This window comes from Oryx dammah, unplaced genomic scaffold, assembly GCF_014754425.2.
Source record: "Oryx dammah isolate SB20612 unplaced genomic scaffold, SCBI_Odam_1.1 HiC_scaffold_10, whole genome shotgun sequence".
Lineage (NCBI taxonomy): Eukaryota > Metazoa > Chordata > Mammalia > Artiodactyla > Bovidae > Oryx > Oryx dammah.
Window position 1 is genome coordinate 16,309,995 of NW_024070194.1, and position 17,528 is coordinate 16,327,522.

Below are 17,528 nucleotides of genomic sequence, written 5' to 3' on the forward strand. Positions count from 1 at the left end.
TCATTATGTTCATGCTTTCCTTTATGTATCCTTATGTATCTATAATATTATCTGTTAAGGTCTTTGTCAGCTAATCCTATCATCTATCTGTGTCACTCTGGATCTGTGGAATGATTTTTCTCCTGACTCTGATCACATGTTTCTAACGCTTTGCCTGGTGAATTTGTTTTGCACCAAACAATAAATTTTACATTGTTGAGTGTTGGGTTTTGTTGTATTTCTGTAAACATGCTGGACTTTGTTCTGCCAAGCAGTTAAGTTGCTTGCAGATCAGTCTGAGGATTAATATTGAGCTTGTTTTATGGCAGGCCAAAAGCAACATTTACCCTAGGATTACTTGAGCCCCACTTCAAAGGCATGACCTTTGCAGGATTCTATTTAACACTGTGTGTTAGAATGTCTCTTCTCTGGCTGGCAGAAACTTCAACTATTCCCAGAACTATGGGAACCCTGGGAATTACTTGGCATGCAACTTTCTCTTTTTTCTTTCCCTGGTCACATGGAGTTTCATCCCATGTCCTGATCAGAACTCACCTAGGGGTCCAGGAAACCCTGTGGGATTTTCTGAGCTCTATCTCTGTGTAGCTACCTTCTCTGTTATGCTGTTGTTCAGGTGTTCAGTCGCTCAGCTGTGTCTGACTCTTTGTGACCCCATGGACTACAGCACGCCAGGCTTTCCTGTCCTTCACCATCTCCCGGAGCTTGCTCAAATTCATGTCCATTGAGTCAGTGATGCCATCCAATTATCATCCTCTGTCATCCCCTTCTCCTCCTGCCTTCAATCTTTCCCAGCACTGGGGCCTTTTTCAGTGAGTCGACTCTTTGCATCAGGTGGCCAAAGTATTGGAGCCTCAGCTTTAGCATCAGTCCTTCCAATGAATATTCAGGGTTGATTTCTTTTAGGATGGACTGGTTTGATCTCCTTGCAGTCCAAGGGACTCTCAAGAGTCTTCTCCAACACCACAGTTCGAAAGCATCATTTCTTCAGCACTCAGCCTTCTTTATAGTCCAACTCACACATCCATATATGATTACTGGAAAAATCATAGCTTTGAGTATACAGACCTTTGTCAGCAAAGTGATGTTTCTGCTTTTTAATATGCTGTCTAGGTTTGTCATAGCTTTTCTTCCAAGGAGCAAGGGTCTTTTAATTTCATGGCAACAGTCACCATCTATAGTGATTTTGGAGCCCAAGAAAATATCTCTGTTGTATACCCATGTAAATTTTAGCTGCCTCAGCCTTCCTGTACCCCTACCTCTGTCTCTTCAATTCAGTGATTCAGTGGGTGTCAGTTTCCCCATCTCTGTGCTGAAGGTTGAAAGAAAAGTGAAAGTGAAAGTGAAGTAGCTCAGTCGTGTCCAACTTTTTGTGACCCCATGGACTATAGCCTACCAGGCTCCTCTGTCCATGGGATGTTCCAGGCAATAGTACTGGAGTGGATTGCCATTTCCTTCTCCAGGGGATCTTCCCAACCCAGGGATCGAACCCAGGTCTCTGGCATTGTAGACAGATGCTTTATCGTCTGAGCCACCCGGGAGGTGCTGAAGATTGGTGATCACCCCTTCCTGTACATTTCCTGTCTCTCAGGGAGTCACAGCCTGTGCTTCCTGATGTCCAATGTCTAAAAACATTTGTTTTATGTATTTCATCTGCTTTTCTAGTTGTTTATGGTGAAAGGCAAATCCCACGCACTTAATCCTTCATGGGTGGAACTCAAAATCTCTACCCTAGTTGTTTTCACCATTGGTTTATACTTTAAAATATCATGTATTTAATAGATGGTGACTTCATTAAAAGTTGTTAGAGGCAGTTTAAGAAAATTGTGTTGGGAGTTAGTTCATGAATATTTTTGAGTTTTACGATTTTATCAGGCAGTCAGGCTCTGTGAAGATTTTGTGAAAAGTTGAACTAGGCAAAGATCTTCAAGGTTAACTCAAATTGATCAAGACACAATGCATTACTTAACCTTTAAATTTGTTTTCTTACAGCATTCAAGATCTTGACAGGGATGCCAAAACCATTCAAGGGAAAAAAATAATCTCTTTGGCAGATGGTACTGGGTGAGATAAATGGATATCCACATGCAAGAATGAAGCGGAACTCTCACCTCACACCATACACAAAAATTAATAAAAAATGCAGCAGTGACTTAAATATAAGAGCTGAAAATATAAAATTCTAGAAGAAAACATCTGTCTCAATATCCTGATGATTTTGTTTCTCTGGAAAACCCTAATATAGCAGTTCTCATCCACTACTGATGGAAATATACATGGTGCCACCACTGTGGAAAATCATTTGGTGGTTCTTCAGTTAGTTAAAGACCAAAGTATATATCTAAAAGAACTGAAAATAGGTGTTCAAACAAAAATTTGTACAAGAATGTTCATGGCAACACTACTGACAATAGCCAAAAGGTAAAAAACAACTCAAATGTTTGTTGACTGATAAATATTGATGAATATGTGGCATATCTATACAATATATTATTCAACCATTAAAAAAATAAAATTCTGATAAATGCTATAACATGAACATTGAAAACACTATGCTGAATGGACAAAACCAGACACAAAGATCACACATTGTATCATTCTGTTTACATTATAAGTATCCAGAATAGGCAATGTCATAAAGACAAGAAAGCAAACTAGTGGTTGCCAGGGGCTTGGCACAGGGTCTTCCCTGTGGCTCAGCTGGTAAAGAATCCGCCTGCAATGTGGGAGACCTGGATTCGATCCCTGGGTTGGGAAGATCCCCTGAAGAAGGGAAAGGCTACCCACTCCAGTATTCTGGCCTAGAGAATTCCATGGACTCTATAGTCTATGGGGTCGCAGAGAGTCAGACAAGACTGAGCAGCTTTCACTCACAGGGGCTTGGAATTAGGAGTGACTGCTTAATGACTATGGGGTTTCCTTTTGAGGGGTGAAGATATTCTAAAACTAAGGTGTGATGGTTGCACAATATCATGAAAGTATTAAAAACCAATGAATCATACACTTTTAAAATGGCTAAAATGATTAATTTATATCATGTGCATTTTACTACAATTAAAAAATGTGTTCAAGTACACAGAAAGGATAATTCTTGAAATTACTAATTAAGAAACAAATTAAAGATACGGAAGTGAACTTTTTAAGTTAAAAAAAAAACAAAACTGTGAATGAAGAATTAGAGGTCGTAAAATAAATCATGTGTGTAACTGTAAGGAAATGGCAACCCACTCCAGTATTCTTGCCTGGAGAATCCCATGGACAGAGGAGCCTGGCGCAGGCCACATGTAGTCCATGGGTCACAAAGAGTCAGACATGACTTGGTGACTAAACAACAACCGTTACAATGAACAGGTAGGCTTGTAGAGAATTACAATCACAAAGCAACTTTATTTTTGTCTCCTACTCTCCCTTAATTCTAGAAGAAAACTCAGGCCTCTGCAACTTCTCGTCATTCATGTCCAACTCTTTGTGACCTCATGGACTGCAGCATGCCAGACTTCCCTGTCTTTCACTATCTCCCGGAGTTTCCTCCACTTCCTTCGTGCATCTTAATATCATCCTGTAGGTACATTTGGGGCTTCCCAGGTGGTACAGTGGTAAAGAACCTGCCTGCCAATGTAGGAGACACAAGAGATGCCGGTTTGATTTCTGGATCGGGAAGATCCCCTGGAGAAGGAAATGGCAACCCACTCCAGTATTCTTGCCTGGAAAATTCCATGGACAGGGGAGCCTGGCGGGCTACAGTTCCTGGGGTTGTAAAGAGTCAGACATGACTGAGCATGCACACACACACACAGTCACGCTTAAGGTGTATAACAGTCTCAGTTCAGAAATTTAAATGTCCAATTCCGTTATAATCAAAATGGCTTATCACTTGAAGTTGAGGCTTCTCTGGGCCAGCTGCAGACTGGAAGACAGCATTAGGGAGGCAAAGTCTTGCTTGTGTATTAAGCTTTCTGACCCTTCCAGGGATAGGGCCGTGGGAGTGAGGAAATGAAGGCAAAGCAGGAACAAAATCCTGAGTTGAGCTGTTGTGGTAACTGGACACCGACCTGGCAAGTTTTAACTGTGTCTTTCTCCCATGGACTCCTCCAGCACCCCTCAGGGTGGCTTCTCCCTCCCAGTCCTGCCGTCTTCATGCCCAGAGACCCCTCAAGAGTGATGCCCACCATGTGGCCCTGCTTTCTGCTCCTCTGTCCACGCTGTGAGCTGGAAGTTTGCCTCCCGGAGGAAACCCTTGCCTCTTGTTCAGGCTCTGAGATGACTGCATGTTGGTTCCCTCACACGCACACAGCCTACATCCGGTCCTAGGGAGGTGTGCACGCAACCTCCTCCCCCCTCTGCCACATCCAGGCTCCAGGAGTGGAGGCCATACTCACCTCTGTCATCTGCTCCATCATCAAAGCAACCAGCCAGACACTGGTAGCTCATCCTTTAGATTTTTCCAGGCTAGGGTCTGAGTAGTCCACTGGATTGTCACCCTACAGGGGACGCACATTAAGTTTCCGCCCAGGCCCCCTTTCTTTGGCCTTGAGGTGAGGGGCAGCTGACACCCACTACTCTCCCTGAGGAGACTCAAAACACACAAACGGCTCTCTCAAAGAAATTCACACCAAGAACTCTCCTCCTTCACCTCTAACTTCTTTTACACCTTCAGTGTGGGTTAGGGAGTTTAAGAGGGCTTCAGGTTTTTGACTCTCCATTATAAATTCAGTGTATGGTATAGGTATGTAGTGTCTTCCAAAAGACATGTATTTTCACATCTTGTTAAACGTACATTTAAATAACTACAACCATTATTGAATACAGTTAACAGCTACTGTTGAGCCCCTAATTTGTCCCAGACATGGTATTAGGCCCTATTTTACATCTCATTTAAAGTTGGAAGGACTGATGTTGAAGCTGAAGCTCCAATATTTTGGCCACCTGATGCAAAGAGCCAACTCATTAGAAAAGACCCTGGTGCTGGGAAAGACTGAGGCAAAAGGAAAGGGGGGCGGCAGAGGAGGAGATGGTTAGACAGCATTCCCAACGCAATGGACATGAGTCCCAAGCAAGCTCCAGGAGACAGTGAAGGACAGAGAAACCTGGTGTGCTGCAACTCATGGGGTGTCAAAAGATCCAGATACGCCTTAGTGACTGAACAACATTTAAAGTTATTAACGGTTTAAATTCACTGAACGTTATTAATAGTTATAATTACTTGATTTATCAATTTCATGAGTTCCCACAGATAACTGGCATTAAAAAATCTACAGAGTGAGGTGGTATTAATAAGATTCTCAGTAGGAAGAAATATTTTGAAACACTAGTTGCAGAACTGTAGATCAGGAAATGATGGCAAAAGTTATTCAACCTCACTCATTGCCCTTAAGAAGCAGCTGAGGTCCCGAGAGGCTGAGGGACATGCCCAAGGTCATCAGAGTGACAGATCGAAAGATGGGGACTGTCATTTGCTGCAGCTCTTGTTTGTGAAAAGTATTAGATACATTCTGATGCATACTGCTAATTTTAATATTTATCAAACCAGTGGTAGAAATGACTTCTTAATGCAAAATAACTATTTCAGAGTCTTAAAAAATTGAACAATCTGGGCTTCCAACACGAGATAAAGCTGTGAGAATCCTAATCTACTGTACAGGAGAATAATGGATTCTTAATTGAATCTGTGCCTCAGAGTGGAAGAATGATTTTTAAATGGAAAATCTCACAGAGGTGGTGATGAGAAATGAGTTTAGCTAGATGAATGCTCTCAAGAGAAACTAAGACAGCAAAGCCAGGATGGAGAATGGCTTTTTCTTAAAGATTTCAAATAGACCAAATACAGGCAGTTTGTACCCAGATAGTGAACTACTGTGCTTACTCTCATCTTCCTAGTCTTGGCACTGTCTCATGTTCTGACCTCTATTGGGTACAGTACCCCAGGGTTTCATAGATATTTCTTAAAAAATAAGTATATATGGTATAATGATGATATTATTACTCTATTTATCAAGTACTGTTGGCAATCCAGGACATGCCATTCAGCATTCTCAGACTTCAGTCCTGCGTTCATTTACTGAAACACAACAAATCAAATGCTTAAGGGCTGGCAGGGCGTCTAGAAATAATTTCATCCAATACACTTCAAAGATGGGAAAACTGAGGCCCAGAGAGGAAAGTAACTTGCCAGGAAGGTCACACAGTTAATCGCTCTCATCACAAAAGTAAAGCAGTTTGACAGATTCATGAACTCTTGGGTAGTTCCACCCTCAGCTCTGAGGACCTCGGAGTCACATTTTGTAGCCTGAAGTGCTAATTAAACCTGAGGAATTATGGACTTACTATTTATAGGTAGGAGTGAAGACATTAACTAGGCCATGAAACCTGGGGACACAGAAGGAGACTGTTTCCTGAGATTCACATATTATATCCAGCCTTTATATTTTAAGGAAGAACTTGGTTAATGCCATAGTCTCAACTTTCCAACTCTGATCTTCATCTTGAGCTGCTACAGATGTAGCTCTGAAGGACCATGACTGCAGCAGTTTTTCGCATCATGAGATAAACAGATAACTGTACTTCTAATAAATGCTGCTCTCACCAATAACAAAGGTTAAAACCATCCTTCTAAAAGTATCAATTGCTTCAAAGGACTATATTTCAAACCATTTTTTCAATATTTTGAATTTTAACTGGTAATAGTTAATATGCCCTCTTGAATTTGAAAGTGAAAAGGAACCCACAAAAAAATATTTTTTTATCTCCCATGTTTCTTTTTACTGTTCAGAGTGGCTTTCACTGTACTGCCAACATCAAATCTCTCTTAGGAGGCCTGATGGTGTGAACAAAAGCACTGAAATCAAAGAACTTCCAAGTTTTAATCTGTCAGAGACTGTGTGGTACTAGGGAGAGTCATGTGACCTCCCCATCAGTCCCATTTCTGTACAATGAGGATAAAACTCTGGAGGTACCTCTCTTGGATACTGTGTGGACTGGCTAATTAAAGCTAACTAACCCCCTGGAAAGAACAAAAAAATTCTATGTAAGAGCTAAGTATTTATGGGCCACTAACAGTCACAAAAACTCCTGAGACAGGATTCTGTGCAGACAGTACAATCTCTATTGGTGATTACTAATTACCCACTGATTACAAAGAAAGCTTTGAGGGTTCCTTAAGAGGGAAGGGAAAAGAAACATTGTACAATGTCATTCAACAACACCATCTTTATTCAAAAATATATATCTATGAGACATTTCAGAATATACTGCTACCGCCAATGGCAGCCTATACTTCTAAATAAAGTCCTAAATTAATATACAAATTTAAGCTTTAAAAATATTCTTTAAGAAAAATAAAACAAAACAAACAAAGGAAGATTGAAGACTTTCTGAGGAACATGACCTAAAGGAAAGGTCTTGGAGGCCGATGGATGTCCTAAGTGTAGGAAAACACAAAACAAACCCCACCCCCACCCCACCTGGTCACCTCATACATACAAGGAGAAAGGGTCATTTAAATTAAACAAAAGAATAAAAAGTATACTTGGGGAGGATGTGGGAGAATTGAGAGTTAAAAAACAAAAGCATTTCATTGGGAAAAAAAAAAAACAGGACTAACCTCCTTATAGGAAGTCTACTAGTAACAGGTGTTAAGAGGCCAACACATTCATTTACATAATTGCTACAGTTTCATCTCTTGCTCTTGCTGTAATAATTACGCACCAATCTCTAGTCAAAGACTCAATCAGATAAAACACAGCAGTGGGCAAAATCCATTATGTTATATAACATTTTCATCTAGCTGATGAGAGCAAATGCCTTCTCCACCTTTCTGGTTGGTTTGTGGCTGCTAAGATTCTGCTTCCTTGGTGAAAGCACAGAGTACGTCCATGGCGATCTGTTTAGAAGCAGCTTGCCTGCAAGACCGCAGCAGCACACCACATGGGGAGGGGCTCATATGCAGATACAGCAAAGGCTGGAATTTATTTTGCAATTGTGATAAAGTCATTTACTGCCCTATGGCCTCTGGGAGAAACACTTTACAGACAGACCCATTAATTTAATAATGACAGGACGACAGGCAGTGTCGATATGTAACCAACACACAGTCCGTATTCAATCTGAAAAATAGCTTAAATGCTACGCAATCTGTGCTACGAGGTTCTACAGAGTTAAACTGCATACCTGCTGTGACTTTTCCTTATTTTCACTTCATGGCAGGCAGGAGAGCTTCCTGAAGGGAAGCCTGTTACACTTCTAAAAAGACATCACCATGCTCTAACACGTTGAACATGTAGAATCACATGTAATTGGCTTTTTTGGTAATCCTGAAAAGAACAACTCAAAATGATGGAAATCCTGAAGCCCCCTCCAAGGAATTCCTTTTATAGCTTTTGGATTTCAGCCTCCGGGCTCTAATTCCTATTACACTATTAGGGCGAATTGTTTTCTGCCCTTTCCAATGTCAAAAATCAGCCTGCCAAATGAGAATGATTTACAGACAGCAGGCCATCCTTTACTAAAAGTAAGATAAAAATCCTAACTACATCATACAGTCATAATGTCAGCTGGCATGATAATGGAATTAAGACCCCCCAATTAATATCCCTCACTTTCCCCCTTCCCGAGATGGGTTATTCAGCAACACCTGACACAAAGCACTCCTCCTCCTAGGGGCACAGAGACACGTACAGTGGTGTGAACTGAAGGACAGACAAGCATGCAGAGTGTCGGGTCTGCAGGGGAGAGCTTCAAGTTTAGTTACCATGCTGTGGATGTGTGCCCACGCAGTGCATTAATTGGTAGTGTGTGCCCTATTCCCCCAATGGGGTCAAAGCGACAGCAGAACCCGGACTCCCAGAAAGCCTTCAGTTTCAGGGGCCCACTGTGCTATTTCTAATAACTGCCTTCAAGCTTTCACAATGTGGGGCAAGGATAATGTTTCTAGAAACGTGCTCCTGAACAGAGAGGGTGGGACCCTTGATCAGAGCAGCCTGGGAAGGTTGATAGGAACCTTGAGCAAATACCTTATTTTTGATTCACGCTTGTGATACCCATGAGTCTGTCTCGGAACTGTGGCTTGATGTCCCAGATCGGCTTTGAATCTTTACTGCTAGATTCTCTAGTATGCTCACAGAACACATGCACCTAACCTCTGGCAACACATTGCCAGAAGTCACAACAAGGGAGAATCTGAGATTTGGCAAACTCTTTATGGCAAAGACGCTCAAAACAGTTGTGCCTCCAACCTCTGGGGTGTATGGTAGCCAGGAAAGCCAATGATTCCAGACCCGAGTCCCTTGGCGGAAGCCTGCCCTGAACCTGAACAAGCCCAGCTCGAAAAGGAGCAACTGCTTTCATGACACAATGTCGTCATGAGGGACAAGATTCTTCTACACATGATTTTCATAACTTCTTAGGTGTACAAGAGAGGGCTCAAGGGGAAAACCAACAGGGGCATGGAAACATGAAGTGAGTTTGTAATCTTTCCAAGTATACATTGAAACTGGATTCCATTTGCCACTGTTCTCAATTGTGCTCGACAGAGGAGAGGCCGGAGAGGGAGGAGATTCAGTCTGTGGTTCTTTCTTGAGGATGGGGGCCGACTGAACGAGGGACAGAACCAGGGGCTTCCAGGTTATTTCCAACCATGACGTGCCCTCTTCTTTCTGCTGGTACAGATGGGAATCTGGGGCATGACACCTGCCCTAGTCAGTTGAAAACAGGTCACCAGCAGAGGGCAGGGGGGCCAAGCCCCCTGTGACGTTGGGCAGCAACGAGAGGTCTGGCAAACTCTGAATGTGGGACTTGAGTTCCTTGCGGACCTGGGTTACCCGAGCAAGCTTCTGTTTATATTCCTGAGGAGACAAAGAGTTACGTTAAGGACAAAGAGAAAACAAGCTTCTGTTTATATTCCCGAGGAGACAATGCAGTTACGTTAAGGAGCTGATACAAATACTCTCAGCCTCCTAGTGTGTGTGCTCCTGACCAGAAAGCCCCTCACACATTCAGCTAGGCTACCAGGCTCAGGTTTTCAAATGCTCAAAAGCAAGACTTTACACAAAAAACGAAAGCTCTAGAGTTCGATACTGGCAACAGTGAATTAAACAGTATTTAACTGAGTGCCTGAAATCTGGAAGTAAAAAGTGATGTTTTGTATTTGTAGTGTCTTTAGTGCTTATCTATTTCAAAATACTTTGTAAGATAAAATAATGCTTGAGCTTTACAATTATTCTGAAGGCTCCACCTAGACATGACTAGGAAAACCACTCTAGAGCTAACTGTATTTTCTATGTTAAACTTAGATTAACCCAGAGTTAGCATCTTCATAGACAAGGACTTCAGAAGCTCAAAATTCCCACCGCCACCGCCTGGTTCAGGACTTCCTTGTTCCACACGTAGGCACTGTAGCAAGGCCCTGCTGAGGCCTTCTAGCAGTCACCCCTAAATATGCCCCTGGACTTATCTTTCAGAAGCCCAGCTTTCATCAAGTCCCTCCTCTGATAAAGGGAAGCATGGTGCCACACTATCTCCATGACTGATCTGAGTGCAAGGTCTTCTAAAATTAGCTCCTGCCCACATGCTGCACAGGCCAGAGCCTGCACTGGCTGTTTGTCCAGGATCCCCCAAGCCTGAAGGGCTCTCTTTCTTCTCCTGGTCTTGGCAAGGTCCTGACTCTGCTCCTTCGCCAACTGCTGAGTCCCGCCTCTCTAGGAAAATCTTTCCTCCTCGTCCAATACACTGGTCCCCATCTCTGCTGCCTTCCTGGGTGCCGTGCCCCTAACGGGCTGCTCTTAGGCGCTCTCTCCACATGTCAGAGTTCTGCGTTCCTCTAAAATACGACTCCCTGATGACAGGAACTGAATATACTATTTTCTTTCCTCAGCTCCCAGGTAAAAGATCTTGGGTAACAACTCTAGGCCAGAGGACATCTGGTTTATGGCTCCTTTGGGGCTCGACTTTTTTCTTTTCTCACCCTCTTCGGTGTTTCTGCAAAGACAAGGAGGCTCCTGAGACTGGACCCTTGCTGACTAAAGCCTCTCCTACAGGAACATAACAGAGCACTGGGCTGAGACACAAAGCCCTGGGCTTAGTCCTGGCTCCGACTCCCAAGTTCCAGTGTGACTGTGGACGTGTTCCCTCCTTTCCTCCATCCTTCTTTATCTGAAAATGAGGGAAGTGTAGCACCCATAACGTTTTTCTTCATGTTCTAGATTCCTTCATACCAGATACCTTCCATACACTTAGAGAGGCAAAAGGTTTGAAGAAGAGTGATAAGATAAGAAATAGGTTAAAAAAAGAACACTTAGCTGAAGTTGTAAAGACAAATTCCAAGCAAGGAGTGGGAGAGGGAAATGGGGAAATGAGCAGGGAGGCTCTGCCCCCAAGTGACTGCTGGCTGTCAGCCTTCCCCCTGAAGTGAGAGCTGGTCACACAAGCCCTCAAACAGAGTCAAGGGACAAGTAAAGAAAGGAAGCTCTCCTGCTAGCCCCTTCCTTTCTTCTGTAGACTTTACACAACTAAAATAATGACTTCTGTAAATTATTCCCAGTGACTCCCCCAACAAACCAGTAAGCATCTGAAGGCAAGGACCAAACCCAACTGCCTCCCCAGCACCCACCATGCCCAGCAGTGCCCTGCAAACAGTAACTATCTACACAGCTGCCCAATGAATTAACAATATATAAAAGATAGGATTATGTAACAGTAATCACCTTTCATTCTTGAAACAAAAAACTGATTTCAAATCTGAGGATCTATTAATAAAATGTCAAAGTTCTCTGCTCTTCCTTCTACAAACAGTTTTCTCCTTTGGTTTTACAGATGTCACAGGAAGCTAACAGAGGAGACCTATTCTATATTACTGGACATGGATTAATTTCTTGAACTTCTCCTGAATTCTAGGTACAAAAGGGGTAATAGTTACCCCTTGTTCCCAGTGACCATCCTCTGACCAAAGCTGAAACATGAAAGCCACCTCAACTCAGAGCCATCCAGAGCAGTCAGAGACCACTTCAGTTGAAGGAGGAATTCCTCAAGGACAGTTTGAAAATCACCGAGTCTCTGGAGAGCTGACCTAGGATCAGAATCCAAGGGTCCGTACTCTCGGGTGATCCTCAGACTAATTTAGCAAGTCCACCTGAGATCAAAAGGTGGTTGATTGGATTAACACTCCCACACTACCTTAAATTCAAACAACTCTCATCTTAAAAAAAAAAACAACCTCATTTGTTCCTCTTTAGGCGTACAAGAGGTGGGAGGGTATCTCCTCATGTTTCAGTTCAGTCGCTCAGTCGTGTCCAAGTCTGAGACCCCATGAATCACAGCACGCCAGGCCTCCCTGTCCATCACCAACTCCCAGAGTTCACTCAGACACATGTGCATTGAGTCAGTGATGCCATCCAGCCATCTCATCCTCTGTCGTCCCCTTCTCCTCCTGCCCCCAATTCCCCCAGCATCAGGGTCTTTTCCAATGAGTCAACTCTTCGCATGAGGTGGCCAAAGTGCTGGAGTTTCAGCCTCAGCATCGGCCCTTCCAATGAACACCAAGGACTGGTCTCCTTTAGGATGGACGGGTTGGATCTCCTTGCAGTCCAAGGGACTCTCAAGAGTCTTCTCCAACACCACAGTTCAAAAGCATCAATTCTTTGGCACTCAGTCTTCTTCACAGTCCAACTCTCACATCCATACATGACCACTGGAAAAACCATAGCCTTGACTAGATGGACCTTTCTTGGCAAAGTAATATCTCTGCTTTTCAATATGCTATCTAGGTTGGTCAAACTTTCCTTCCAAAGAGTAAGCGTCTTTTAATTTCATAGCTGCAATCACCATCTGCAGTGATTTTGGAGCTCAAAAAAATAAAAGTCTGACACTGTTTCCACTGTTTCCCCATCTATTTGGCATGAAGTGATGGGACCAGATGCCATGATCTTAGTTTTCTGAATGTTGAGCTTTAAGCCAACTTTTTCACTCTCCTCTTTCACTTTCATCAAGAGGCTCTTTAGTTCCTCTTCACTTTTTGCCATAAGAGTGGTGTCATCTGAATATCTGAGGTTATTGATATTTCTCCCAGCAATCTTGATTCCAGCCTGTGCTTCCTCCAGCCCAGCGTTTCTCATGATGTACTCCACATATAAGTTAAATAAGCAGGGAGACAATATACAGCCTTGACATACTCCTTCTCCTATTTGGAACCAGTCTGTTGTTCCATGTCCAGTGCTAACTGTTGCTTCCTGACCTGCATACAGGTCAGGTGGTCTGGTATTCCCATCTCTTTCAGAATTTTCCACAGTTGATTGTGATCCACACAGTCAAAGGCTTTGGCATAGTCAATAAAGCAGAAATAGATGTTTTTCTGGAACTCTCTTACTTTTTCAATGATCCAGCAGATGTTCGCAATTTGATCTCTGGTTCCTCTGCCTTTTCTAAAACCAGCTTGACCATCAGGAAGTTCACGGTTCACGTATTGCTGAAGCCTGGCTTGGAGAATTTTGAGTGTTACTTTACTAGCATGTGAGATGAGTGCAATTGTATGGTAGTTTGAGCATTCTCTGGCATTGCCTTTTTTTGGGATTGGAATGAAAACTGACCTTTTCCAGTCCTGTGGCCACTGCTGAGTTTTCCAAATTTGCTAGCATATTGAGGGCAGCACTTTCACAGCATCATCTTTCAAGATTTGAAATAGCTCAGTTGGAATTCCATCACCTCAGCTAGCTTTGTTCATAGTGATGCTTTCTAAGGCCCACTTGACTTCACATTCCAGGATGTCTGGCTCTAGGTGAGTGATCACACCATCGTGATTATCTGGGTCATGAAGATCTCATCATGTTTAGATTGCTATTATATTCTAGATATCATTAGAGAAAATTCATTTTAATGAAAGGAAGTATGTTCCACATTAAAGTCCTCTTTTCATAGCACTCTGAAAGTGGATGGATCAGGCCCACACGTCCTCGTGACCCAGAGAGGTCTTCTTGTTTTCTATCCACAGACATTTCTATTTTAAGAGCAGGTTCATGAGTCTAGGAGGAGGGCATCACTAGACAAAGGATGAAAGCAGGAGCCAATGAACAGGATTTAAAAAAAAAAAGAGTTGCAAGATACAACATTAATATATAAAAGTCAATTGCTTTTGAATGAACTAGTAGAATTGAAAATAAAACCCAATACTGTTTACATTAGTCTTAAAACAATGAAATACTTAAGTATAAAGCTAACAAAATATCTATGACATCTACAAGAGGAAAACTACAAAATTCTGATGATTGAACATAGAAGAGGTAAATAAATAGAGAGATATTCCATGTTGATGGATAGGAAGATGCAATTCTCTTACAATGTCAGTTCTTCTCAACTTGATCTGCAGATCCAAGGCAATCTCAATCAAAACCACAGCAAGTTATTTTGAAGATATAAACAAACTAATTCTAAAGTTTATATGGTGAGGCAAAAGATTCTGAAGAGTCAACACACTAGTAAAAGAACAAAGCTAGACACTACTTAACTCTAAGACTTACTTTAAGCTGTTGTAATCAAGAACGCAATGCTGGCAAAAGAACAGACAAAAAGATGAGTGCAACAGAATAGAGGGCCCAGAATATATAAACAGTCAACCAATCTTTGACAAAGGAGCAAAGGCAATACAATGGAGAGCAGATAGTATTTTACATACAACATCAACAACATGATCCATGAAAGAAATGACAAACTGGATTTCATTAAAATGAAAAATTTCAATTCTAGAAAAGACTGCCAAGAGAATGAAAAGATAAGCCAGAGACTGGGAGAAAATGTCTGTGAAAGACATCACATGTCATCAGGGAAATGCAAATTAAAACAATACTGAGGGCTTTGCTGGTGGTCCCCGTAGTTAAAGAGTCCACCTTGCAATGCAGGAGATACAAGTTTGATCCCTGTTCCATGAAGATCCCACATGCCTCAGGGCAACTGAGACCATCTGCCACAACTACTGAGCCCGTGCTCTGGAGCTTGTGCTACTGAAACACACACCCTAGAGTTTGTGCTCTGCAGCCACTGCGATAAGAAGCCCCCATACCACAATGAAGAGTAGCTCCCACTCGCTACAACTAGAGAAAGCCTGCACAAAGCAACAAAGACCCAGCAGAGCAAAAATAAAATAAACATTAAAAACATAAACAACATTGAGATACCACCCCATACCTGCCAGAATAGTCAGAGCGCAGGAAAGACATCACCATGTGCCAGGAGGAGGCAGAGTGGGAGGGATGCTCAAATACATCCCTGGTGGGAAGGCGACATGGTGCAGCTACTTTGGAAGACAATTTGGTAGCTTCTTATAAAACCAAACATGCTCTTACCATACGACTATGGTTGCTGATATTTACCCAAAGGAGCTGAGTAACTGTGCCCACACAAATCCCATCACACCACCGTTTACAGCAGCCTTATTCATAATTACCCAAAGCTGGAATCAACCAAGACGTCAAGTAGGGGAGTGGATAAACTCTGGTACATCCAAACACTAAAAAGAAATGAGTACGTCAAGGCTGTATATTGTGACCTTGCTTATTTAACTTCAATTAAATAAGCAGAGTACATCTTGCAAAATGCTGGGCTAGATGAAGCACAAGCTGGAATCAAGATTGTGGGAGAAATATCAGTAACCTCAGATATGAGGATAACACCACCCTTATGGCAGAAAGCAAAGAAGAACCAAAGAGCCTCTTGATGAAAGTGAAAGAGGAGGTGAAAATGCTGGCTTAAAATTCAACATTCAAAAAACTACGATCATAGCATCCGGTCTCCTGGGCTCCAAAATCACTGCAGATGGTGACTGCAGCCATGAAATTAAAAGGTGCTTGGAAGAAAAGCTATGACAAACCTAGATAGCATATTAAAAACAGAGACATTACTTTGCAGACAAAGGCCCGTCTAGTAAAAGCTATGGTTTTTCCAGTTGTCATGTATGGATGTGTGAGTTGGACTATAAAGAAAGCTGAGTGCAGAAGAATTGATGCTTTTCAACTGTGGTGTTGAGAAGACTCTTGAGAGTCCCTTAGACTGCAAAGATATCAAATGAGTCAATGCTAAAGGAAATCAACCCTGAATATTCATTGGAAGGACTGACGCTGAAGCTTCAATACTATCGGCCACCTGATGTGAACAGCTGACTCACTGGAAAAGACCCTGATGCTGGGCAGGAGGAGAAGGGGACAACAGAGGATGAGACGGCCGGATGGTGTCCCCGACTCAGCAAGCTCCGGGAGATGGTGAAGGACAGGGAAGCCTGGCGAGCTGCAGTCCATTCACTGGGGTTGCAGAGTTTGGACACGACTGAGTGACTGAACAACAAAAACAAATGAGCTATCAAGCCTAGACAGGGGAAAACTCTAAATGCGTATTATTTAGTGAAAGAAGCCAATCTGGAAAGGTTAACTACTGTATGACTCCAACTATATGACATTCTGAAAAAGGCAAAACCATGGATACAAAGGTTGGAAGGAGAAGGTACGGATGAACAGGTGAAGCAGATGATTTTTAGGGTAGTAGAAATACAATAGTGATGAATTACACATCTGTCCAAACCCACAGAATGTCCAACACCGATGTGAACTCTAATATAAACTACTGACTTCAGGTAATTAATAATATGGTGTCAGCACAGGTTCATCAGAGCTTCCCTGGTGGCTCAGATGGTAAGGAATCCACTTGCAATGCGGGAGACCTGGGTTCAATCCCTGGGTTGGGAAGATCCCCTGGAAAAGAGAACAGCTACCCACTCCAGTATTCTAGCCTGGCGAATTCTGTGCACAGAGGACCTTGGCGGGCTACAGTCCATGGGGTTGCAGAGACTGAACAACTTTCCTACTCACTCTGCGGGTTCATCAAGAGCAAAAATGTAGCCCATCTGGAGGACATCGATGGTGTGGGAAACGATACAGGTCTCAGGATAAGGGAGTATATAGGAAATCTCTGTACCTTCCTCTTAATTTTGCTATGAACCGAAAATTGTTCTGAAAAATGGTGAATCGGCCAACTGGTTAAAATGTATCAGTAAGAGCCACTAGGTATATACTCTGAATATCTAAATACAGGTAAAGACTGCCTTTTACACTGTTAAAACATCTCTGGACGGGGGAGAATAAGATCCCACAAGCCATATGGCACAGCCGAGAAAACAAACATAAATAAACAAACAAAATCTTTAAAATATGTAGCTGCTTAACTGGGACAGCTGAATGACCCCACTTAATGCCTTGAGGAAAGACAAACAGGTTAGAGCTCACCCCAAGCTCTGATTAGGTCAAACTGAGGCTACAGTAATTTTATAGTCCCCTAAACAGATTTAGTAGTAACTGACTCTGTGATATCCTCACCTTTTTTTTAAAAATTAGACTCAGCCTTTTCCCAAGTGTATATGTGTACAGCTTGTGTCAGGCTCTGTGACCCCATGGACTGTAGCCCACCAGGCTCCTCTGTTCATGGGATTATCCCTGCAAGAATACTGGAGTGGGTTACCATTTCCTTCTCCAGGGGATCTTCCCAATTGAGGGACCGAACCTGCA

The 17,528-nt window shown here is 42.6% G+C and overlaps 1 protein-coding gene across 1 annotated transcript in view; it reads right to left on the minus strand.

Annotated features, from left to right (window-relative positions):
- Positions 1-7,183: 7,183 nt before the first annotated feature.
- RPRD1B (regulation of nuclear pre-mRNA domain containing 1B) overlaps positions 7,184-17,528 on the minus strand; it is a 56,895-nt gene continuing 46,550 nt past the window's right edge. The window contains exon 7 of the mRNA XM_040247333.1: positions 7,184-9,836. Within this exon, the coding sequence (XP_040103267.1) occupies positions 9,687-9,836 (150 nt within the window). The 3' untranslated portion in view covers positions 7,184-9,686. The remainder of the gene's footprint in view (positions 9,837-17,528) is intronic.